The sequence below is a fragment of the Chanodichthys erythropterus genome, chromosome 7 (assembly GCF_024489055.1).
Source record: "Chanodichthys erythropterus isolate Z2021 chromosome 7, ASM2448905v1, whole genome shotgun sequence".
Lineage (NCBI taxonomy): Eukaryota > Metazoa > Chordata > Actinopteri > Cypriniformes > Xenocyprididae > Chanodichthys > Chanodichthys erythropterus.
Window position 1 is genome coordinate 40,870,622 of NC_090227.1, and position 25,635 is coordinate 40,896,256.

General features: G+C 34.5%; 1 protein-coding gene across 21 annotated transcripts in view; it reads left to right on the forward strand.

Annotated features, from left to right (window-relative positions):
* Nucleotides 1-25,635, forward strand: part of ryr1b (ryanodine receptor 1b (skeletal)) — a 128,176-nt gene that overhangs the window by 10,834 nt on the left and 91,707 nt on the right. For 14 of the 21 annotated variants that reach the window (XM_067390564.1, XM_067390572.1, XM_067390576.1 and 11 more), the window contains 8 exons: nt 16,364-16,483; nt 18,455-18,556; nt 19,245-19,265; nt 21,729-21,803; nt 21,901-21,979; nt 25,071-25,183; nt 25,269-25,368; nt 25,473-25,569. In XM_067390564.1, coding sequence (XP_067246665.1) covers nt 16,364-16,483; nt 18,455-18,556; nt 19,245-19,265; nt 21,729-21,803; nt 21,901-21,979; nt 25,071-25,183; nt 25,269-25,368; nt 25,473-25,569 — 707 coding nt within the window. Of the gene's footprint in view, nt 1-6,416; nt 6,546-6,577; nt 6,711-16,363; nt 16,484-18,454; nt 18,557-19,244; nt 19,266-21,728; nt 21,804-21,900; nt 21,980-25,070; nt 25,184-25,268; nt 25,369-25,472; nt 25,570-25,635 lie in introns of those variants that run through there. The other 7 variants (XM_067390571.1, XM_067390577.1, XM_067390582.1 and 4 more) reach the window with 3 other exon arrangements.

Sequence of the window (25,635 nt, forward strand, 5' to 3'; positions counted from 1 at the left end):
TTGTCGGACAAAGCAACAGTAACTAAGGGGGGCGGAGTTTTGCGAAGGGTCAGTTCACCCTAAGATCCCACCCTCCCATCAGAGCGCACTCTCCAAAACCATGTCTCCTCCAAAACACATGAACGCGCACAACCGGAGCAGAATCTGCAAAGCATCACGAGACAGCGTTAAATTAACTCATGTCCGACATAATATTACAATAGTAATGAATGTAAACAACTTAAAGCTGCAGTCCGCAACTTTTTTGGTGTTAAAAATTTACAAAAATGATATAATGAGAATATACAACATGAATCCATTTTCCAAACCGTGTTTTTGTCTTATCCTGAATCATTATGGTACACTTATAATAAGTGTTTATATTCGGACTATTTCAGACCCGACTGGTAGGACCCGCCACAGAGTATCACAGAAACTGCGTGACTCGCCATAGACTTGCATGGAGAAAAGTAGCTCCGGCTAGAATGTTCCTCCGCAATATGCATGCAGTTCTGTTTATTAACCGCTTGAGGGCCAAAAATCGAGGACAGCAGCTTTAAAGACCTCTGACTTGTACCACCTGACTGCTGCAGATTAATTTCGGTGTTGATAGTGTTGCTGTAGCAACACATAAATCAAGTCTGATGATGTGAACAGCTCAGGTTGCCATCTCTTTATTACGGCAATTATGACATGGCATGAATGCAGCATAAGTTTGTTGTTTTGGTTCAGGAGGAAATGTAATTATGGCTGCTGTTTGTTTGTGGAGCTCGGTGACTGACGTCTGTCTACAACTCTGCATAGTCTCATGAAACACTCTGATGATGTGTGATGTCTGTGCAAACAGGTGCGTGGAGGTATGGAAATGCATATGTTGACAGGCAGGTAGGACATCCTATCAAATGCAATGATTGTACAAACATTTTTTGGTCCTGTGACTTCCACAGAAGAGTTTTAATATTTAGACCATTTCTATTATTGATTGCTATCTGGATGTGCAGAGAGTTTCAACCAGTATAACAAAACGTTTTATTTTTTACATTGCCTACCCTAGTTTTAAGTTGAAAGACTCATTGTTGATGTGGTGAGACTGGAATGGACTCCCTGATCATCTTTTTTATTTGTCTTCAGTACTGAAAAGAATTTAGTGTGAGATGCTGGTAAATGAAGCATTGAGTCATGCAGACGATGTTAATCATCGATGCTCATAAAAAACAAAACAAAAAAACATTAAGAGGATGAATGGTTTCAGAAATGAATCAACAGAATATGAAATTAACAATGGATTCACTCAAATATCTGCAGTCACAGCACATGAGTAAACATCAATATTATCTGGCCAATTTTCAAATGAGACTATAAGATTATTATATATTCTCCACTTTAAATATGATTTCATGTTTCATTGTTTCTCTAGATTGTTGGATCTTTGTCTTGCTCACTTTTTTTTTGGTCCTTAGTAAAAGTAACAGAACAAACTGAAGTCTGCCTTACTTGCATAGAAAGAATACTGTTACTCGTCATTGACAACATTAAAGCGACAGTTCACCCAAAAATGCCTTTCTGTCATCATGTACTCACCCTCATGTTGTTTCAAACCTGTATGACTTTCTTTTTTCTGCAGAACATAAAAAGGAGATATTTTGAAGACTGTTGGGAACCAAACAGTTTTGGTTACCCTTGACTTCCATTGTTTGAACAAAAAACACTGAGACATTTCTCAAAATATTTTCTTATATGTCCTACACAAGAAAGAAACAGGTTTGGGACGACTGTAAATGATAATTGTTGGGTGAACTGTCTCTTTAGGAGCCTTTTCTATGGAAATGAATGCAATCTAATTCTTGTTGGATAAACAAAGATTCAAGATTCATTAGGCTTATGTTATATTTATCTAAACAATTACCCATAAGCACGTGAGCTTCTGTGAGTCAAACTATTGAAATTCAGTTGGTGAAGTCATGGTTATGACTCATAACACTGCGGATGTTTTGTGTTTAAGGGCTCTAGATGTTTTCAACAGTTGATGAAACTGCATCAGTGATGAGAACCTTCATAAGTGCCTCTTATATAGGCCCCTGGGACAGAGAGATAGTACAGTTATTAGGCTTTGAGAATGAAGTGTACACAATTTGTTTGTTTAATCAACCAAAGTTTGTCTTATTTTTTTCATTATTTTAATATCAAAAGATTTTTTTCAGTTTTATCAGATGTAGACTTATTGTGAACAAAAATCTTGAGTTGTTCCACTCGCTGAGCAAATATATTCATATATAGTGAATATTGCAATGATTTTAATTTAGTTTTTATTTAACCATTATATGTTTCCTAAGGACCGCGTCATTAGACTTTTTTTTTTGCAATCTCTACATTAATTGTAAGTATGAGAGCTGTTTTTATAGACTAGAAAAAATTATTTAAAGGGGTCATGACATGAGAAATCAAATTTGCCTCGATCCTTTGACATGTAAGAGGTCTTTGTACTAGGGCTGCACAATTTATCGCACAATACGAAAAATAACATTGAACTTAAACGTGATTATAGCTTAAACGCGATTATTAGTGCGATTATGAAATCGCAAAGGCTGCGATTTTGTTTTTATGCACAACTTGTCAATGAAGTATGGCTCCAAATGCTAATCCATCTGAAAGCACTGCGAGTTTTAGTTGCTTATCATGTATATTTGAAAAAAAAAAAAAACACTCGTCAAACATCTTTCCAGACATGAGAAGCATTTATTAACATCTTGTCCAACAAAAGACAACATTTAATAATGTTTTTACTCCAAACTCACTTCATAACGAGAGTTGAGCATCCTTTTGTGAGATGATGTGGCTTCTTACACAGAATAAGGCAGTCGTGTGTTTATTAGTCATGTTTAATCAATCAAAGCGTTTCAATCTTTTCTTTATTCAGCTACGGCGATATGACGCGTTATCTTCTTCTGCAGCAGGGCATATTTAGAGTTTCTGCGCAAGTGCGCCCTCTAGCTTTCAGATGGAGAAGCATTTACTACTGATCACAGAGTCGTACAACTCTGACAAGCTGCGCATAAAATAATCACAGCATTTGCCAAATCACATGCGGTTTAATCGTGATAAATATTGCAGCCCTACTTTGTACCATTAAAACATCTTGCAATTGTCACAGCTTAAAACGTCATTATAAACAAAGCATTTATTTAATCAAGCTCCAAAAAAGACTCGTTTGGACATCATGGGATCTGTGACATCAAACGGTCAAATACATTTGCATTAGTGTTGTCAAAAGTACCGACTTCGGTACCAAGACCATTTTACAAATCCACTTAACAGTGCTCAAAGCGTCACATTTTCAAAATTTCAATACTGACTTGGTAACAAAGTCAGTACTTTTGACAACACTAATTTGCATATGACCGCCTCCAGAGCAAGACATTGACGAATAGTTATGCATTATCACACCATAGGCCCCACCCACTGGCTTAGGATTATATGTTTGTTCGGAGCATTTGACTGCAGATTGTTTTGTAAACGATTCACAGTTTAATGGAGAGTTCACAAAGAAACATTTGTTGAAAGATGAAGCAGCAACTGTATTGGATCTGATTCTGAAATTTACAGGATTCGTTGAAAGTTAAAAACAGCATTTATTTAAAACCGAAATCTTTTGTAAAAATAAATTTCTTAATAATGCATTCTGTAGAACGGTGTGTGACAAGTTTCAGCGGTTGAAATAGTTGTATGTGGGATGTTGTAGTTAATGCTTGGTTTTCTGTGTGGCTGTGGGATCAGAGACCTTCCTCTGCCCTGAAAGAGCCTCAGAACTATCTGCCAGTCAGCAGTGGAGGGGAATGTGAGAATGACAGGTGCACTCACCCAAAATAGCAATGCTGAGGAGTGGGGGAAGGCCCACGGCAGAGCGAGAAAGAGAGAGAGGAGCAGGAGAAGTGTAAAGATGGATGAAATTGGAAGGTATCAGCAAAATATGTTTAGGACCAAGAGAACTGCAGTAATGTTTCAAGTGAAGTTAATGTTGTGTTTATGCCAGAAAAGAAAATTATAGACGGAAACAGGTGCATTTGTAAGTGTGTGCATTTGAGAGAGACTCATAAGTTTCTTGTCAGGTAGAGTTATAACCAAAGTGGCCTCATAAAATATTTGGACACTAAAGTCATAGTTTAAAATGTATGAATGCTACTGAATAAGATGACATATCAAACCAAGTGGAATTTATTTTAAAGGAAGATAGCACAAGCACCCTTTTTTAAAAAAGAAAAGTATTTATGTTGTTCAAAATTAAAGCACTAATCGAACGGTAATTGTTTCTCATGTGGACGTCTGTAAAAATAAATTTTGTGAGTTATAATCTTACAATTGTGGGATATAAACTCGCAATTCTGACTTTATAACTCGCAATTTTGAGTTTATATCTCGCAATTCTGACTGTATATCACACAATTGCGACCTTATACAGTATCACGCAATTCTGACTTTATAACTTGCAATTCTGAATTTATAACTCGCAACTGTGAGTTTATATCTCGCAATTCTGACTTTATATCACGCAATTGCGACCTTACTGTATATCACGCAATTCTGACTTTATAACTCGCAATTCTGACTTTATATCTCACAATTCTGACTGTATATCATGCAATTGCGACCTTATATCACGCAATTCTGACTTTATAACTTGCAATTCTGACTTTATATCTCACAATTGTGAGTTTATACTTCGCAATTCTGACTTTATATCACGCAATTGCGACCTTACAGTATATCACGCAATTCTTACTTTATATCTTGCAATTCTGACTTTATATCTTGCAGTTCTGACTTTATATCACGCAATTAGGACCTTATATCACTCAATTCTGACTTTATAACTCGCAATTGTGAGTTTATATCTCACAATTCTGAATTTATAACTCGTAAATGCATAAATGTGAGTTATAAAGTCAGAATTGCAAGTTATAAAATCACAATTCTGAAAAAAGTCAGAATTGTGAGAAAAGTCACAGTTACCTTTTTTTATTTTTTATTCAGCGGCGGAAACAAGCATCCATATGTCACCATACAGTGCTTGGCACTGGACAAAAAGGATTTAAGAAATACATTTTGAATTGATCTCTTCTTGTAAACAGAGATGTGGATTCGGACGTCAATTAAATCGCCACACAACCTTGGTGTTCATCAAAAAACAAGGTAATTCGGCAAGGGATTTTTACCCAGCTGTTGGGAGTAAAACACCAACATTTTGTATTCAAATAGCAATAAAATCAAAGAATAACCCCTGTATATGTGAAAAATACCTTACATCCCTATGAGAAGCAATTACCATCTGAATTGGGCTGAAGTCAAATTATTTAGATACTTCCTGTTGTCAAATGTTATTGGAAGTTTAAAGATAATGTGATGAAGTACACCTGTGGTTATTATACGATAACACCTGTGTGAACTTGAGGGGAACTGACTTCATACATCCACTAAAAATCACCTTGACATTGACATGCCATTTGGTTTGATATTTTACTATTACATATTTAAAAGTGTCCAAATACTATTTGAGGCCACTGTACATTTAAAAATCATGCTCGTTCTTTGTATATCTACTCATTTTCCCCTCACATTTTCTTTTAGGACAGCCAGCCTATGAATACAGACATTAAAAATATTCTTATAGTGGCTTATTTGCAGATCATCTCTGTCACCTTGTCTGTTTCTAGAGCGTATATGTAGCTGTCAAAAAGCTGCCAGTCATTAAAAAGCAGAGAAGTAGGACCGTTTTGTCGTTCTCTTCACCTGCTGTGGTCCTGTCTTCATGGTAAAGTGATATCTTCTCTTGGAGTGACATGCGCACACTTTCCTCTGATGCTAGAAAATAAATGCCACTCTTAAAAGGTGTCTTATTTCTGGAGCTGTAGAAATGATGAGTTAGTAGGTGCTGCATGGAGCCACCAAAGATATTTTTTGTTGCTTGCTTTTTCCTTCAGGATATCATTGGACTTTGGTTACTTGCTAAAACAAGTGCAGAAATAACAACTCTTTTCACTCAGGTTTCTCAAACAAACTAAAGTGGACAAACTATAGTCTAGTTGTTGTAGGAGAAAGTAACATCCACACAGTTTACCCAGAAATGAAGATTCTCTCATGTACTCACCCTCGTTTTATAATAAAAACTATGAGATTAAAGATTGTTAAAGATTGTTTTGGAATGTGATATTGTGTCATATATATATATATATATATATATATATATATATATATATATATATATATATATATATATATATATATATATATATATATATATATATACACATAAATATATTATCCATATTTGAGCATAATGTTTGCCTGATTACTTAGTGTTTACTTATGGATTAAAATATTTACAGGTAATTGCACTTCTACTGTCACTAATTAATTACATAATAACATAATTATTGGTAAGTTTTCATTGCAAAACACCTCAAAAATGACACAAATGGTAGTGTTTTTGACAAAACAATGAAAGTCTTTCAGCCAACGTAAAAATCTTGTATTTCACAGAAGAGAAAAATCATGACATCAACAGCATGAGGGTGAGTAAAGGATGACATAATTTACATTTTTATGCATTTAAACTATGCCTTTAATGACTAATGAATGATGTCATCAGGTGGGTTTATGGATGCAGGGATGACGGAAATTTGTAGGCCAACCCGGAAGTTGGCTTCACCCTGGTTCCCTCGACAATAACCCAATAGGTATTTTCCATTGGCTTTTAGATTTTTAGATTTCTGATTTTGGGACAGTGGAACTGGAAGTGCTAAAACCTTTTCCAGGTTTTGGCCTACAAAAATACATCATCCTTGCCATAGATATATTATACGTAAGCCGTGCGCCATATTGAAAAGGTCAAATTTGGGCTGTAAACACTTGAGAGCAAGTTGACTGTGAATCTGCAACCTGTGAATATTTATATCTACAATATACATTAGCAGATGATTTTCACAGCATTTAATTTATCATTAATGTGTAGCGTCAGATTTAAGAAATTTATTTTTTGGGCGTTAAATAATGGTGCAAATAATAGTAAAAACAGTAAAATAGTGCGAACCTTAGAAAGTCTTGTTGCATCGTGCTGATTCATTTAAATACTCTTCTCACATAAATTTCATGTCTGAAAGGCTCCAAAAGGAAGTTTGCGCTGGCATAAGCTGGCCCTATATGTAAAGGGCAACTTTGGAATTTTGTTGTGCCGACAAGAAAACAATAACCGTCCCCCCCATAAATACCATAGTGCCTGCATGACTACAGGCAGCCCACCTAGAGAGGAAGTGACATTTTGTATTGGGAAACAGTTGCAGGGGGTCCCGCGTGTAAAGAGTGATGTGCCTTTATGGTCCAGGTTGGTCGGGACAGACAAAGGCATTTTAAAAGGGACAGTCTTTAGTGCACCAGCCCCTCCTCCTCCTCCCTATCGACTGTCGTTAATCCACCCACACCATCCTTCCATCTGTCAGTGTCAGCGGTCAGTGAAGGCTGTAGTCACTATGGCGGGATTTGGCTTGAAGAGGTCTTTATCAGCACACTGGAGGAGAAGGGGAATCCCCACACTGATTCTAATAATAACCTTGTTGTGTGTTTTGATGGAGTGCTCTGCATTTTCTCTTTCCCTCCTGAAGATTGTTTGTGTAGCGGCAGCATTATTATACACTCTAAAAAATGCTGGGTTAAAAACAACCCAAGTTGGTGAGCTGAGTGATTGAGTTGTTTTAACCCAGTGATTGGGTTGTTTTAACCCAGCGGTTGGGTTAAATGTTTGGGTAGTTTTATTTAACTCAACTATTGTTTAAAAATTACTGTATTGCTTGCTTAAAATGAACCCAAAATAGGTTGGAAATTAACATTTATTAATATGTTGAATAAATTAACATTTATTAATAAGTTAAATGAATAATAAACAATAAACATTTATTAAATAGCTTATTAATAAATGTTCACCTTCTGATTACAGACTGTGCTCCAAAAAAAAACAAAAAAATGACCCTATAGGTTGTTTTTTAAGCACCATATTACGACCTATATTTACGTTCATGCGCCCTCTAGATGGCGTAAAAATAATGACAGTGTTGTGTTACGTCTGTCGTCATGAAATGACGTATGACTGTCATTACCAATCAAAATGCGTGTTCATTTAAATGCAATGTGTGGACTTTTAACACCATTTCTCCTATTTCCATTTACAAAAAATAAATTTTATTAATGACTACACCCACCACACCCCTAAACCTAACCTTGGTGTTACCTGGGATCAAACCCATGATCGCATGATCACATGATTGTATATTGTTATTGCAATGCTCTACCAGCTGAGCTACGCAAAACCCGAAATATGACGCAGATAAAAGGGAACAATGCATTAAAATGAAAGCAAATGCTCCTATGGGTCATATTTCATGAATTAAAATGAAAGTGTCCTGTTATCGATAGGGGCGCCACTTTAGAAAACGCTCCTATGAGTCGTATTTCAGGGAAGTGACAAACGACCTATATGATCGTATTGGTTGGAGAACATGTTGCCTGATTATTATTGTTGCCTCTAGTAATTATGTCTGATTTTTTTGGGTTCATTTTAAGCAAGCCATTTAGTCATTTTTAAACAATAGTTGGGTTCAATAAAACTGCCCAGCACATTGGGCAAACATTTAACCCAACCACTGGGTTTGTCCATTTTCAACCCAACTTGGGATGGTTTTAATCCTGGCATTTTTAGAGTGTATGTTTATATGTGCTTGATTGGTCGGTGAGGTTTGGGGGTAGTTTTTAGGTTTGTTAGCATGCTTTTTGTTTCTAACCTCACTTTATAATGAAGGCTAGTTTCTGTCAATGTGAAACCAAATGAAGTCTTGCAAACTGTAGTTTACACACATGAACAAATCTCAATGAAAATTAGTTTTTTGTTTATAAAACCAATTGTCCTGGATGCTGTTGTGTACTATACGTTAATATTTTTGTGCTTCCTTGTCGTTTGTTGATCATCCAAGCTTTATTTTTCGTGAAGCATTTTGTTGCACGTCAGCTGTGATAAACAGATATCCACTCGTATTGCGTGTGTAACAGTGGCCAAACTACTGCACACTAACGATCACTAGAGAATGAGGTGTTTAGCATCATCACCTCGCCATACTAGCAGTGATCGGGCCGGGGTTCGAGGCCGACTCGGGGCAGGGTGGTTAGTATTGGAGTGTGAGTTTTGGAGGCGGAGCAATGCAGAGAGGGGTGGGTTTGTTTAGTTTGATTTTAAATATCAACAGTGTTCAACAACGAATTTGAGAAATCACATACAGCACCTTTAAGTAGTAAACATTAAATATTTCACATACATTTTTTATTTCGGTGATCAAAGCTGAATTTTCAGCATCATTACTCCAGTCTTCAGTGTTGAATGATCCTTCAAAAATCATTCTAATATGCAGATTTGCTGCTCAAGAAACATTATCAATGTTTTGAGTCTGAAATCTCCTAACAAATGTTGAACAGTTTTTTTGCTGCTTAATATTTTTGTTGTAAACAATGACCCCATTCAAAAGTGTAACTGTTTTACTGTATTTTTGATCCAATAAATGTAGCCTTTGGGAGCATAAGAGACTGCTTTCAAAAACATAAAAAATCTTAATTATTTCAAACTTTTGGCCAGTAATATATACTGTATTTATTACTTATTATGCATTAAAATATTAACATGTAATTGAACTCCACTGTCACTCGCAATAATTACATGATTTCATAATTACTCAAAAGCTTTAATTGTAAAAAGGTCACAAGCGGCATCAGAATTTTTGAGAAAGCCACTACAATTTCATTAATTTTGGGCCTCAACAATCATAGATGTTCTGTGAAATCCTGTTGAGACTGCCTTGTACAATACTATGTTCAGTGTTCTCGTATTTCTGCTCCTATTGCTGAATTGCGACTCAACATATCACTGTAATGAGAAAGTCTATATTCAGTGCTGTGTTCCTGAAGGGAGACGATATACACCGGTATAATGGGAAAACGCATAAATAAGTAACAGCTTAGAATCATTTGGCTACTGTGGTCTTGCGCAACTTTGTTCTCACCCAGCAACACCCCCAGCTTCCCCTGACCCCACTGAGACCCACTGTGCCTCTCGTTCTCTTTGACACCCGCAGGTGGCACGGTACGTCTGTAAACACAGTTTGTGCTCTTCAGAGGGCTGAGCAAATTTATTCAACTCTAAAAGCAGCTATGTCAGCTCACAGTATCGAGGATCACTGCACTAAATATTTATTTATTTATTTGTTTGAATAGGGACAGATAAAATCTACATAAGCCATGTTTCCATCCAAAATTGCAAATTTAACTTGTGTGCAAAATTGGAATATTGCATGAAACATTTGCGAATAATCTAGCGCTTGAACAAAATCATCATTTTCTTAGGAAATTGCCGCAAGACATCTCTAATAAAATGGAAGTTACTGCAATCAGGGAAGAATCTCTTTTTTTCCTACATCATAAATGCCTTGCATCTCAGACGAAATGCAATAAACACTGTTGTTTTCTTGCGTTCGGATGCTGGTGTTTGAGACGCTTCTGAGAGGGAATTAAACCAAATCATTTAGATGACAGACTTTGGCTCAGGCGTTTCAGAATGATCAAACCAACATCTGAGAGGCTGTGATGTGATTGGTCCACTGTTTTGTCCAGTTTTCCAGTCACACCCATTTTGTTGAGTATTGAGGGATTTATTCAATAACTGTGTTACCATCATAGTTTATGTTCATGTCTTATTATCAGATAAAATATTTATCCACCTCAATTGAGTGCATTTTTAGAATTTATGCCAATCTTGGCATTTCCATTCAAGCATTTTTTTTATGCAATATCCCAAAATGCTCATAAAAATAGGTGAAATGAAACAAGGCTATAGATAAACTGAAAACTACAGCCATCTAATGCAAGAATCATAGTGTTTGTAGTGAAAGCCAATATCTATATTTTATTATCAGTATTAGTATATTTTTGTGTATGCCACATATACACTACCACTCAAAAGTTTGGGATCTGTAAGATTTTTAATGTTTTTAAAAGAAGTTTCGTCTGCTCACCAAGGGAGCATTTTCTTAATTAAAACTACAGTAAAAACAGTAATATTGTGAAATATTATTACAATTTAAAATGACTGTTTTTTATTTGAAAATATAATTTATTCTTGTGTTGGCAAAGCTGAATTTTCAGCATCGTTACTCCAGTCTTCAGTGTCACATGATCCTTCAGAAATCATTCTAATATGTCAATTTGCTGCTCAAGAAACATTTATTGTGTACAATTGTACAAAATATTTGTGTACAACATTTTTTTTTCAGGATTATTTGATGAATAGAAAGTTCAAAAGAACAGTGTTTATCTGAAATCTAATCTTTTGTAACATTATAAATGTCTTTACTGCCACTTTTGATTGATTTAATGCATCCTTGCTGAATAAAAGTATTCATTTCTTTAATTTATTTTCAAAAAAATAAAAATAAAAATTGTTACTGAAAAATTCTTAGTGTATAATGCTACAGAAGCTTTGTATTTCAGATAAATGCTGTTCTTTTGAACTTTCTATTCATCAAGGAATCCTGAAAAAAAAAGTACACAACTGTTTTCAACATTGAAAATAATCATAAATGTTTCTTGAGCAGCAGATCAGCATATTAGAATGATTTCTGAAGGATCATGTGACACTGAAGACTGGAGTAATGATGCTGAAAATTAAGCTTTGTCAACACGAGAATAAATTACTTTGTAAAATATATTCAAATAGAAAACTGTTATTTTAAATTGTAATAATTTTTCACAATATTACTGTTTTTACTGTATTTTTAATTAAATAAATGTAGCCTTGGTGAGCAGACAAAACTTCTTTTAAAAACATTAAAAATCTTACCGATCCCAAACTTTTGAGCGGTAGTGCATAACTTATATTCTTTTTTGATATTTGAAAATCTTATTTTGATATGGATAAATATTAGTAGGTGGAAATATAATGATATTTATTATTTTTATAAATTAAAATTATTTTTTAAAATATATTATTAGAAATGGAATAACTAAGTGAGTGTACAAATGTATTGATTATTTTTTTTTCCCTAACAATTAATAAAATAAAAAATTGAGCCTATATTTGCATATATAAAAACTTGCTTGTGTTTTAAATGTTTTTTTAGAACGGGGCAGAATGCAGTCAACTGTTGGTGTGGATCATGTTAATATAGTTATCGTTCATGGTATGAACAGGCCTTACGAACAAGTTTATGTGCATATGCACCTGTTGTGAAGCCGTTTTAAATGCTGTGTGAGCTTTTTTGCACATTTAAATGTACAGAAAGTGTGTTAAATTATTGTTGAGTGGCGTCCAATTTGAAGATGTTTATTGTTAAACAGTTGAAATTACAGTATCTCTGCCTACTCATTTAATTACAAAATAATCCCTATAAGAGTATTTAAAGTTGTCCCGCTGTGAATCTAGACCTAAGTTTGGTTTGGCTGTAATTTTACACCTGTTTTAAGAGGCAGAAATAAGTCTGACATATTGATATGGCTCAGGTTTTCAGTTCAGTGTTCATCCAAGTTCATCCTCCTACACTCTTTGTTCACTGTAATCTGCATGAGCTCTGAAGCATTTAAGCAACACATTAGCGCTGATTGTTTGGGTCCTGTGGTGTGAAGTGTTCTGCATCTGCCAGATCCCAGCGCTGCTTGGGGCCTATTTATACTGGGATGAGCTAATCCTGAAGATCATAAGGCTCTGCACAGCAGCTTACCATGAGACCAGCATATCAGACAGCAAAGTCTCAGAATACTTTAGTGCTCAGTACAGACGTTATTAATGGCTCTTGTTCATTCATAAAAGATTTCTGTATGATTTTAGTCATCCTCAAAAGCGTCATCAGGTTTTCACCAGTATTTATAGGGATGCACAATATATTGGTAGAGTTGTTATATTGGTAGCGGTCAGTATGTGGTCATAGGAAATAAAATTTGTCTTGAACTTTAGACATATAAGTGGTCTTTGTACCATTAAAACATCCTGCAAGTTTCATAGCTTAAAACATCCTCCTCAATATAAACAAAGCATTTATTTAATCAAGCCCCAAAAAAGGCTTATTTGGACATTGTGGGATTTGTGAGAGCATATGGGCAAATACATTTGCATATGACTGCCACCAGATCAAGACATCGACAAATAGTTATACATCTGTTATATAACAGCAATAATTGCTGTCAGCAATTTAGGACCAATTATAATCACTGGATACAGTATACAGATGTGCATTCAGTTTCTGACACACTCCACACACTTGAGTCTGTCGACAACAGGACTAATGAAAGATTGAAAGAACGTTCACTTTGATGTGTCCATTTTAAACCGCTCTTTTGTGTCTCTGTGCAGATTTCAGAAGGATCTCAGTGTCAGAAACAAGTGGAGGGTTTATTTTAATGGCATCCCGGATACATTTGTTCAGAGCATTTTGTTTTGTAAGCGAGGCACAGTGTAATGAAGAGTTTGCAGAGAAACTTTTGTTAAAAGATGGAGCAGCAACTCTATTGGATCTGACAGCAGCTGCATCACAAACCATAAGTAAATGATTTCATAATGCTTTATCTGTAAATGACAGTTTTATATGGATAATGTTTTTAAACCATTTCAGGGATGCCAGGTCTGTGCAGCAAAATTAGCCCAATGGCCGCCTTTCTCCATCAGATGGCTGAATTCTCCACTGAATTTGTAGGTCTGGGGGGTGTTTTGAGGGTGTTGGAGCGCAGAAATCATACGTATGAGGGTGGAAATCAACCCACGGAAAACATTTTTACCCGCGGCAACAACTTAAATGTAGCCCAATTCTGTGGTAAAACTGTGGACTTGGCAACACAGGTGGACGTTTATATTGTTTCCTATGCAAGTATAGTGGCTGTTTACTGACAACCATTAAGGGAGCCACGCCTTAATAACGGGTCATCAGGCAGAGGGTCAGAATGAAGGAAAAAAAATAATAGTTTTCCCACATTTAAAATGTATTTACATTATAAGTGAACCTCAAGGAACCACGGAGCCCCGCACATGAAATGCACGCTAAATTGTGTGCACAATTTTTACATTTAGATTACCTTTGCTATCATCTAACACTCACATAAAGTTAATCTAAACACTAATAATTTATATAGTAATTAAATGTAATCTTAAAAATTTTTTTTTTATACTATCCGTTATAATGTTGCAATGCCTAAATTCATTCGTACAGTTCAAGATGATTGGTTTTAGTGCTTTATTGGTCCCACTTTATATTAAGTGGCCTTAACTACTATGTAATTACAGTTAAATTAATCATTTGATACAATGCACTTATTGTGTACATACATGTTTTTACATTGTACTTATATTTTAAAATCACCTGAATGTAATTACATCTGTAATTAATTTCTGTAATTACATTTATAATTACACTGTTGACCCATCACTTACACCTTACACCTTACCCCTACCCTTAAACCTACCCATACTACCAAAGCTTTCCCTAACCTTACCCGTATCCAACCTCAATAGCAGCAAAAGTGTTTTGCAATTCAATATGAACCCAATGAGTACATTGTACTTATTTTTTTATGTAAGTACATAGTAGTTAAGGCCACTTAATATAAAGTGGGACCGTTTTATTTGTAATTTATTTAGACAAAATAGCATATTTGTTGTCAGCCATAAAATAAAAGTAATGTATATTTGGGCGGCACGGTGGCTCAGTGGGTAGCACTGTCACCTCAAAGCAAGAAGGTCTCAGGTTCGACCCCTGGCCTTTCTGTGTGGAGTTTGCATGTTCTTTCCGTGGGTTTCCTCCGAGTGCTCTGGTTCCCCCACAGTCCAAAGACATGCTGTTAAGGTGAATTTGACAGCTAAAAATTGCCTGTGAATGTGGGTGTATGAGAACCTTGTGATGTACTGGCTACATATATTTATATAGCATTTTTGAAACATTTTGGATGGTTGCTTTTGTCTCTGTGTTCTGTATATGGTCCATTGTGAGAGTGTGAGTCATCCAGTGTTTTGGTACTTTAAAAATTCATATACCCGTTAGGATCAGGGTTGTACTCTCCAGTTGCATCCCTAATGACGCACTATACACTTATACACTATGTACTTATGCGCTATGTACTCATCTGTGTACTGTGTGAATGTTATAAGGTTATTTTGTCATTAAACATTGGAGTCTGATCGCCCTCTCCCTCCATTACGTAATTAAAGCTGCGACAGTTGAGTGCATGAAGTGTCCAACATTCCGTTAATTTAGTGCATCATCCGGGTATTTAAAGTGCACTTTTTCTATTTGGAATTTTCAGTGTGAACACACTACTTGCACTATTTATACTTAAAAACATCATAGAATAGTGCATAAGTACGCAAATTGGGATGCACCTTCTTTCTCTCTCTCTCTATCTCTCTCTCTCACACACACACACTGTCTTCCTACTTCCAACAACAAACTCGAGACATTATACCTGGTTATCCTGCCCTAAGATGATTACCTTAATTTAAACTACTTAAAAAAAAAAAAAGAAAAAAAAGTGACCTTGGACCTATTATGAAAGTCATTGTCAGTATGATCTCTAAATTAAATAGCTTGTGATCTGTGGATATGAAACATCATATTGGCTTATCTGTTCTGTATCTTTGACCATATAAGTCATGAAGGCTTTAATACTTAATCTTATACTGAAGGCTTATACTGAATCTTTCTGTCTGGATGTGTTTTGCTGGCTATACATCTTACACCTGGAGCTTTTTAAAGAGCTCTATGCCCTACACTTGACAAAGGATAGACTGTCCCAGTTTCCTCTGTGCAGGGGAATGTGGGACAGAATGTGCCAACAAAAAACGCAAAGACTCTAAAACACATTGTATAGGAAGAAAGAAGATCAATTGTGAGGTGTTGATAAAAGTGCTGTTACAGAAAGAGAAAAAGACAGACTCTAGGACACAGTGAAATATGAAAGAGATGGAGAATAAATGATGGAGAAAATGAGGTTGGAGAGGGGAGCGCAGTGGCTACATCATGAGTCAGTGAAGGGAACAGCTGAGAATGCAGCGTGACAGGTGGAGAGTGTTTGGAGAGTGTTGGGTGTGTTTATTGCTGTATTTACACACTATGTGCACCAGCCCTTGTGTGTGTGTGTGTTTGTGTCTCACTAATCAGTGAGTTATCTTTCAACATATTTGCACGTCTAACTATGAAAAGGTATTTATTAGACCCCATTGTCACGAGTCATTGTCGGCTTTGCCACCTGGCTCTGTTCATCCTCTAACATATTCCTTCTCTTTTTTTCTTCCTTTCTCACGAACTGCTCTGACTCACAGGAAGATCAAGTAGTGCTCCAGTGCACCGCGACTGTCCTGAAGGAGCAGATCAAACTATGCCTTTCCTGTGAAGGCTTCGGGAACCGTCTGTGCTTTCTGGAGACAACGTCAAATGCCCAGGTACAGTCAGGTGTCAGGTGTTGATATTCTGATCAGGAATGCCACTCCTCATTACATATATCCAGTATCCAGATTATTATTATTTTTTATTATTTATTTTTTGGCTAATATCACAATAGTTATTTTTGTCAGGCAAATAATATTAAAAAAAAAGAAAAAAAAAAAAAGAATAATGATTACTTATATTTACTGTATACTTTCTATATATATATTTAAAAAAATCTATATTTAAATTTTTTTTAATTAAATATTACATTTTATATTTATTTTAATGTATTAATATTGTCATATTCCACATTACAAAACTACAGAAGAGGATTAGGGCCAAGCAATAATAAAAAAAATAAAAAGTTGTTCAATTTCTAGAAAAAACGTGTTAAATTACGAGAAAAAAGTCGTTAAATTATGAGAAAATAATTTAAGTCGTTCTCGTAATTTAACGACTTTTTTCTCATAATTCAATACGTTTATTCTTAACATTTTATCTCGACTTTTTTCTCGAAATTTAACAACATTTTTCTCATAAGTTAATGAATTTGTTCTCATAATTTAATGAGTTTTTTTCTCGTAATTTAATGAGTTTATTCTCAACATTTTATCTCGACTTTTTTCTCGAAATTTAACAAAATTTTTCTCATAAGTTTATGAATTTGTTCTCGAAATTTAACAAGTTTTTTCTTGTTATTTAATGAGTTTATTCTCAACATTTTATTTCGACCTTTTTCTCAAAATTTAACATTTTTCTCATAATTTAACAAATTTGTTCTCGTAATTTAATGATTTTTTTTCTAGTAATTTAATGACTTTATTCTCAACATTTTATCTCAACTTTTTTCTCAAAATTTTACGATTTTTTTCCCCGTAATTTAACGAGTTTATTCTCAACATTTTATCTCGACTTTTTTCTTGAAATTTAACGATTTTTTTCTCGTAATTTAATGAGTTTATTCTCAACATTTCATCTCAACCCTTTTATCAAAATTTAATGAGTTTTTTCTTGTAATTTAAAGAGTTTATTCTCAACACTTTATTCAGACTTTTTTCTTGAAATTTAACAACATTTTTCTTATAATTTAACGAATTTGTTCTTGTAATTTAACGCCTTTTTTTCTCGTAATTTAACGAGTTTATTTTCAACATTTTATTTTTCTCGAAATTTAACAACTTTAATCTTGAGATGGTTTTATTTTTTTATTATTACTTGGCCCTAATCCTCTTCCGTACAAAACAGATTACCAAACTTTTTTAATTTTTTTTTATTTGAAATTGTATAAAATATATTTTCTGAAATATGCATTTTATTTTATTTATTTTAATATTCCTTATTACAAATATACAGTATACCAAACAGATTAGGCTAATATAGTTAATTACTGTTATTCAGTTTTTTTAGTAGTGAGTATTATGGACTTATTATAGTCAAGAAATAATTGGTATACTGTATATATTTGTAATTATATTAAATGATTCTTAATATTATTATTATTTTAAATTATATTTAATTTATTTTATTTTTATTTATAGATTATTTTTGTTTTCAAAATATTTATATAAATTATTTTTAATAAATAGTCATATACATAGTTATTTTATTAATGTTGAGATCTGACTGATCTGACGTTTCGGCACAATGCCTTTGTCAAGGGATTAACTGGTATTAATTGGGGTCAGATCTCATGCTTATAGATTTATCTGTCTTGACCTGCACCTCGGACGGTGTGCATTTGTCCATGTCTTTTTGATAACTGCTTTTATTTACCAAGACTGGTGAAAACACATACACAAACTGATTTATTTAGCTTTTTAAAATGCAGCAATCAACATTTTTCATAACTAAATGTTGTTTATAAATCCCCATAAATTGGTATGATCATGAATTAATGCAAATTAAACAACCTTTTTTGTTGTTCTTAAAGCCATTAATCGTGGTTGAGTCTAAACATTTGTGTGTTTCTTCGCCTTCGTCTGCAGAATGTGCCGCCTGATCTGGCAATCTGTGCCTTTGTACTGGAGCAGTCGCTGTCAGTACGAGCCCTGCAGGAAATGCTGGCCAACACTGTGGATATGAGCGAGGTGAGAGTCTCCAAAAAACAGGGAGAGAGAGAAGATGGAGAGGGGGAGAGCAGAGAGGGTCTAAAAGAAAAGGAATGATGAAAAAGTATAGAGATAACTGAAAAGAAAGGAATCTTGAAATATTCATAAAATAACATTATGAATACCAAAATGTTATGTATTTTTACCATTTAAAAATAGTAACATAAATAAATAAAAATAAATTATTATTATTGCTCCATTTTTGCTTAATAAGCCTATAGAGCTAATAAAGAAAATGCACACTGAAAATGTGTTTTTAAAAATTAAAGGAGTGGGAAACTAGTGATAGGAAAGACAGAGAGTGGGGGTGCTGAAGAATTTGGAAGAGTTTTTAAGTATGTTGTGTTTTATGATACAGTGGGGCTTAAAAGTCTGAGACCGCTATTAAAAAAGCTTTTATTTTTCTAAATAGATCATTTTATTATTTATTAATTAATTATATTAACTGTTTAAACCCATTTCATCATAACTCTTCTAAACCAGCCAATGAGATTTGTATTTTTCTGCTCTTAATTGTAATCGATCTGTTTTGTTATATTTTGGGTGCATAAGGTCATCAAAATAGAGGTATTTCTGGCATTAGAGGCTAGAATTGTTAGTGTAACTTTATTTCCTGTACTTTTTGTCTCTCTCCTGACCCCTCATCTCCTTTTCCTGCCAACTTTAGGCAGTCGATTTGGATAAATGGGTATGTCTCATGTCTCATCGTATTCTTATTCCCTCAAACCTCAGCACCCTTCCTCTCCTCTGTTCCTAAATCTCCTACTCAGTGTCCGGTGTGGATGAAATAATGCTGTAGCTCCGTCCTTCACTCCTAAACCTTTACTTCTGTCTGACCTTTGACCACTTTCATCTGTTCCTCACTGTGTCTGGTTTGGTTGGAGTTGGAATCCCATTTGCTCTCCAAATGGCATTTCAAATGACACCTGGTCCGTGTGTATAAGTGTGTACATTTGTAAGAAAGAGAGCAAGAAAGAGAGAGAGAGCATTCCAGTGTAAGATGAGCTCAGTGCCACTGAATCCCGGGTAAGGATATGATCTTCAGTGTACAGCCAATTCTGGCCCACATTATACCTGTGGTCACACAGATCTGCAGATTTCAAATGTCATTCACAAAGTTTACACATGCCTTGCCCCTAGCATGTTTATTTATTAAATATTTTGGCTGATTTGACTGTTAGCTATCAAAAATTATGTACTCTTTTAAACTCTGCATAACAATTCTACCTTATTTAAATGACCAGATTGTTCCCTTAAAGGATCAGTTCACTTCAGAATTAAAATTTCCTGATAATTTACTCACCCCCCATGTCATACAAGATGTTTATGTCTTTCTTTCTTCAGTCAAAAAGAAATGAAGGGTTTTGAGGAAAACATACCAGGACTTCACTGGGGTTCAGTGGGTTGAAGGTCCAAATGTCAGTTTCAGTGCAGCTTCAAAGAGCTCTACATGATCCCAGACGAGGAATAAGAGTCTTATCTAGCAAAATGATTGGTCATTTAAAAAAAAAAAAAAAAAAATGTATATACTTTTTAACCACAAACATTCGTCTTGGACTTCTCTGCGATGTGGCACGCATTACATAATCACGTTGGAAAGGTCACGCGTGATCACGGTAGGGTGAAAAACTCCATCTCGTTTTCTCCAACTTCAAAATCGGGGACAATAGGGGAATCTTGCACCTGGGCGACTGAGAAGACCCTCTGAGCCAGTGCTAATGTAGACGGGAGGAACACGCTGACCCATACCAGTTCAACACAAATTGTCACCCAAAAATTTAAATTCTGTCGTCATTTACTCACCCTCATGTCGTTTCAAACCTGTATGACATGTATGAGAGATTTTAAATCTGCACGCTCTTTTCTGTGCAATTATGATAACTGGAGCTTTAAAAGGGATAGTTCACCCAAAAATGAAAATTTGATGTTTATCTGCTTACCCCCAGCACATCCAAGATGTAGGTGACTTTGTTTCTTCAGTAGAAGACAAATGATGATTTTTAACTCCAACCGTTGCTGTCTGTCAGTCGTATAATGCATGTCAATGGGAACACAATCTATAAGAGTAAAAAAAAACATGCAGAGTCAAATCCAAATTAAACCCTGCAGCCCGTGACAACACATTCAGACCTCACCAACCGGATGCTGAAGGCAGTTGGACATAGTGATGTTTTAGAGGTAAAAAATGATATAAATACTGTTCGGTTTCTCGCACTAACTGATCGTTTCGTGTCTTAGGACATCAATGTGTCAGCACGAGCCGCAGGGTTTAATTTGGATTTGTCTGTGCATGTTTTTTTGACTCTTATAGATGGAGTTCCCATTGACATGCATTATTGTCATATCATTTGTATTCTACTGAAGAAACAAAGTCACCTACATCTTGGATGCGCTGGGGGTAATCAGATAAACATCACATTTTCATTTTTGGGTGAACTACCCCTTTAAGCTTTAAAAGGGACACATAAAGTGGTCCAATTTCATGTCAAAGAGCAAGCAATACATTATTAAAAAAAAATAAAAAAATCTCTTTTTTTGGATTTGAAGCAACATAAGGTTGGTAAACAATGTTAGAATTTATTTTTTGGGAGAACTATCTGTTTAAGGTCTGCTGTGGTGTGCTCTCTCTCTCTATCTCTCTTGCTTATATAATCATACTCATAAATAGTATGAGATGGTAGACGAAACTCACTAATAGCAACAATAATCGTGTTCTCTTGCTTTTAAACCTTACTGGATGTTGAGAAAAGGTAAGCCGTCCACAGGATGTGTTTGTTGTCCTCGTGACGGCTGAATGTGAATCCACCTGGTTTGGTGTGACCTTTGACTCTTCTCTTCATTGGTTGTTTCTGTATTGTATGCTCTCCCCATGGTCCTGTGAATGTGAACGGATGTGAAGAAATCTTTGGAACTTTTTTCTTTCTATCTTCATAACACTCTTTTTGTTTTCAATTTTCCTCTACTTTTGTCTCTCTGTTGTCGCCTTGTGAAAAAGATGGAGCTCTTCAGTTTGTTTTCCTACTGTATGTAAAATGTTGCCATTCACCATCCAACAAAGGGTCAATCGACTTGTCTGACCCCTCACAGCACTGTTTATGAGTATAAAGAAGTTGTTTTAACTTTATGTCCTCTTTTGTTCCTCAATCTCCAGTCATCTCAGGGAGGGGGACACCGAACGCTGCTGTATGGCCATGCCATCCTCCTGAGACACTACCACTCTAGCATGGTGAGATACGCACGACAGCTCTTTTTCACCATTTACTGATGTTTAATGTGATGGCACATTCATTTTAAGGAGATGCGTGTGTTGCCCTGAATTGCAGTATCTCAGCTGCCTGACGACATCCCGTTCACTCACAGACAAGCTGGCCTTTGATGTGGGCCTGCAGGAGGACTCTACAGGTACACATGATGGACTCTTCAAATGGTCAAATGAATAGATTTGAATCCTCACTGTTGGTCAAGAGTAATGGGTTGTTCTTATGTTGACTTTATAAGGGCTGTTGGCCAGTCTTTTGGACACAGATTTGAATCTGTTGTTCTTTACTGTATTTTAAAAATCTCATTTAAAAAAGTCTACCAAATAAATATTTTTTTCTGGTTGCATTTCTTTTTCCTGAGCTGAACTAATACTATGACTACTTCTACTATTACTAAAAAACCTTGGGAGAAACCAGGCTCACTATTACTATTATTACTACTACTTTTACTACTACTATAACCACTACCGTTGCTATTACTACTACTATTATTACTACTACTACTACTACTACTACTACTACTACTATTACTGCTATAACTACTACTGTTGCTATTACTACTATTACTACTAGTATTACTACTACTACTACTACTATTACTACTACTATAACTACTACTGTCACTATTACTACTATTACTACTACTACTGTTGCTATTACTACTATTACTACTAGTATTACTACTACTACTACTACTACTACTACTACTACTACTATTATTATTACTACTACTACTACTACTACTACTACTACTACTATTATTATTACTACTACTACTACTACTACTACTACTACTACTATTATTATTACTACTACTACTACTACTACTACTACTACTACTACTACTACTACTATTATTATTACTACTACTACTACTACTACTACTATTACTGCTATAACTACTACTTTTTCTATTACTACTAGTATTACTACTACTACTACTACTACTACTACTACTACTACTACTGTTGCTATTACTACTATTACTACTAGTATTACTACTACTACTACTACTATTACTACTATAACTACTACTGTCACTATTTCTACTATTACTACTACTACTGTTGCTATTACTACTATTACTACTAGTATTACTACTACTACTACTACTACTACTACTACTACTACTACTACTATTATCATTACTACTATAACTACTACTGTTGTTGTTACTACTACTACTACTACTACTACTACTACTACTACTACTATTACTACTACTAGTAGTACTACCACTGTTGCTATTACTATTATTACTACTACTTTTACTACTACTATAACCACTACCGTTGCTATTACTACTACTATTATTATTACTACTACTACTACTACTATTACTGCTATAACTACTACTGTTGCTATTACTACTATTACTACTAGTATTACTACTACTACTACTACTACTACTATTATTATTATTACTACTACTACTACTACTACTACTACTACTACTACTATTATTACTGCTATAACTACTACTGTTGCTATTACTACTATTACTACTAGTATTACTACTACTACTACTACTACTACTACTACTACTACTACTACTATTATTACTGCTATAACTACTACTGTTGCTATTACTACTATTACTACTAGTATTACTACTACTACTACTACTACTACTACTACTACTACTACTGTTGCTATAACTATTATTACTGCTAGTATTACTACTACTACTACTACTACTATTATCATTACTACTATAACTACTACTGTTGTTATTACTACTACTATTACTACTACTACTACAACAACTACTAGTTCTACCCCTGTTGCTATAACTATTATTACTGCTATTACTACTATTATTACTACTACTATAACTACTATTGTTGCTATTACTACTACTACTATTACTACTATTACTACTACTAGTACTACTACCACTGTTGCTATAACTATTATTACTGCTATTACTACTACTGTTGCTATAACTATTATTACTGCTATTACTACTACTACTACTATTACTACTATAACTACTACTGTCACTATTACTACTACTACTACTACTACTGTTGCTATAACTATTATTACTGCTATTACTACTACTACTACTACTACTACTACTACTACTACTGTTGCTATAACTATTATTACTGCTATTACTACTACTACTACTACTACTACTACTACTGTTGCTATAACTATTATTACTGCTATTACTACTACTACTACTACTACTGTTGCTATTACTACTATTACTACTACTACTATAACTACTACTACTACTATTACAGTTGATATAACTATTATTACTGCTATTACTACTATTACTAATACTACTATAACTACTACTACTACTATTACAGTTGATATAACTATTATTACTGCTATAACTACTATTATTACTACTACTATAACTACTACTGTTGCTATTACTACTACTATAACAACTACTACTACTACTACTACTACTACTACTACTACTACTACTATTACTACTACTAGTACTACCACTGTTGCTATAACTAGTATTACTGTTATTACTACTAGTATTACTATTACTACTACTGCTATTACTACTACTGTTGCTATTACTACTACTACTACTACTACTACTACCACTGTTGCTATAACTATTATTACTGTTATTACTACTAGTATTACTATTACTACTACTACTATTACTACTACTGTTGCTATTACTACTATTACTACTACTAGTATTACTACTACTAATACTGTTGCTATAACTATCATTACTGCTATTACTACTATAATTACTACTACTATAACTACTACTGTTGCTATTACTACTATTACTACTACTAGTATTACTACTACTAATACTGTTGCTATAACTATCATTACTGCTATTACTACTATAATTACTACTACTATAACTACTACTGTTGCTATTACTACTACTACTACTACTGTTGCTATAACTAATATTACTGCTATTACTACTATAATTACTACTACTATAACTACTACTGTTGCTATTACTAATATTACTGCTATTACTACTACTATTACTACTACTATTACTACTACTTTTGCTATTACTAATGTTACTACTATTAATATTAGTAATATCATTTAAATGATGCATATTTTGCAATAATAATAAACTTTGACTTTGACTTGTTATTGTTAAACTTGTGTTTGTAGTAATTTATTTGTATGCATTTGTTTGTGTTATAGCAGTATTTGTAATAACATGTATGTTAGAATTGTTTTTATTGTACAGATTATTTGTGTCTCTGTATGTTCAGGGGAAGCATGTTGGTGGACCATCCATCCTGCATCCAAACAGAGGTCAGAGGGTGAGAAGGTCAGAGTAGGAGACGACCTGATCCTGGTTAGCGTGTCATCAGAGAGATACCTGGTAAGACTTTCTTCATCCGTAGTGATCTAATAGTAATATCAATCATGATGCAGTTGACAGCTGGTATCTGTGATATCTTTTGAAGCATCTGTCGTATGCCAGTGGGGATCTGATGGTAGACGCCTCCTTTATGCAGACCTTATGGAACATGAATCCAGTCTGCTCAGGATGTGAGCTGGCAGAGGGTACGTGTTCAGAAAAAAACTCACAATCAAATAATTTAGTAATTTGTAAAGATAATTTAAACCATGAATGACCGTGTTCTGGTCTTTGTATTTGTTCTTTATAGGGTACTTAACTGGAGGTCATGTCTTAAGACTGTTTCATGGTCACATGGATGAGTGTCTGGCCATCTCAACACCTGATCAGGGAGAGGAACAGCGCAAGTAAGTATATACATACATATTAATGTTCAAAAGTTTGGAATCTGAAAGTATCTTATTCTCAACCTC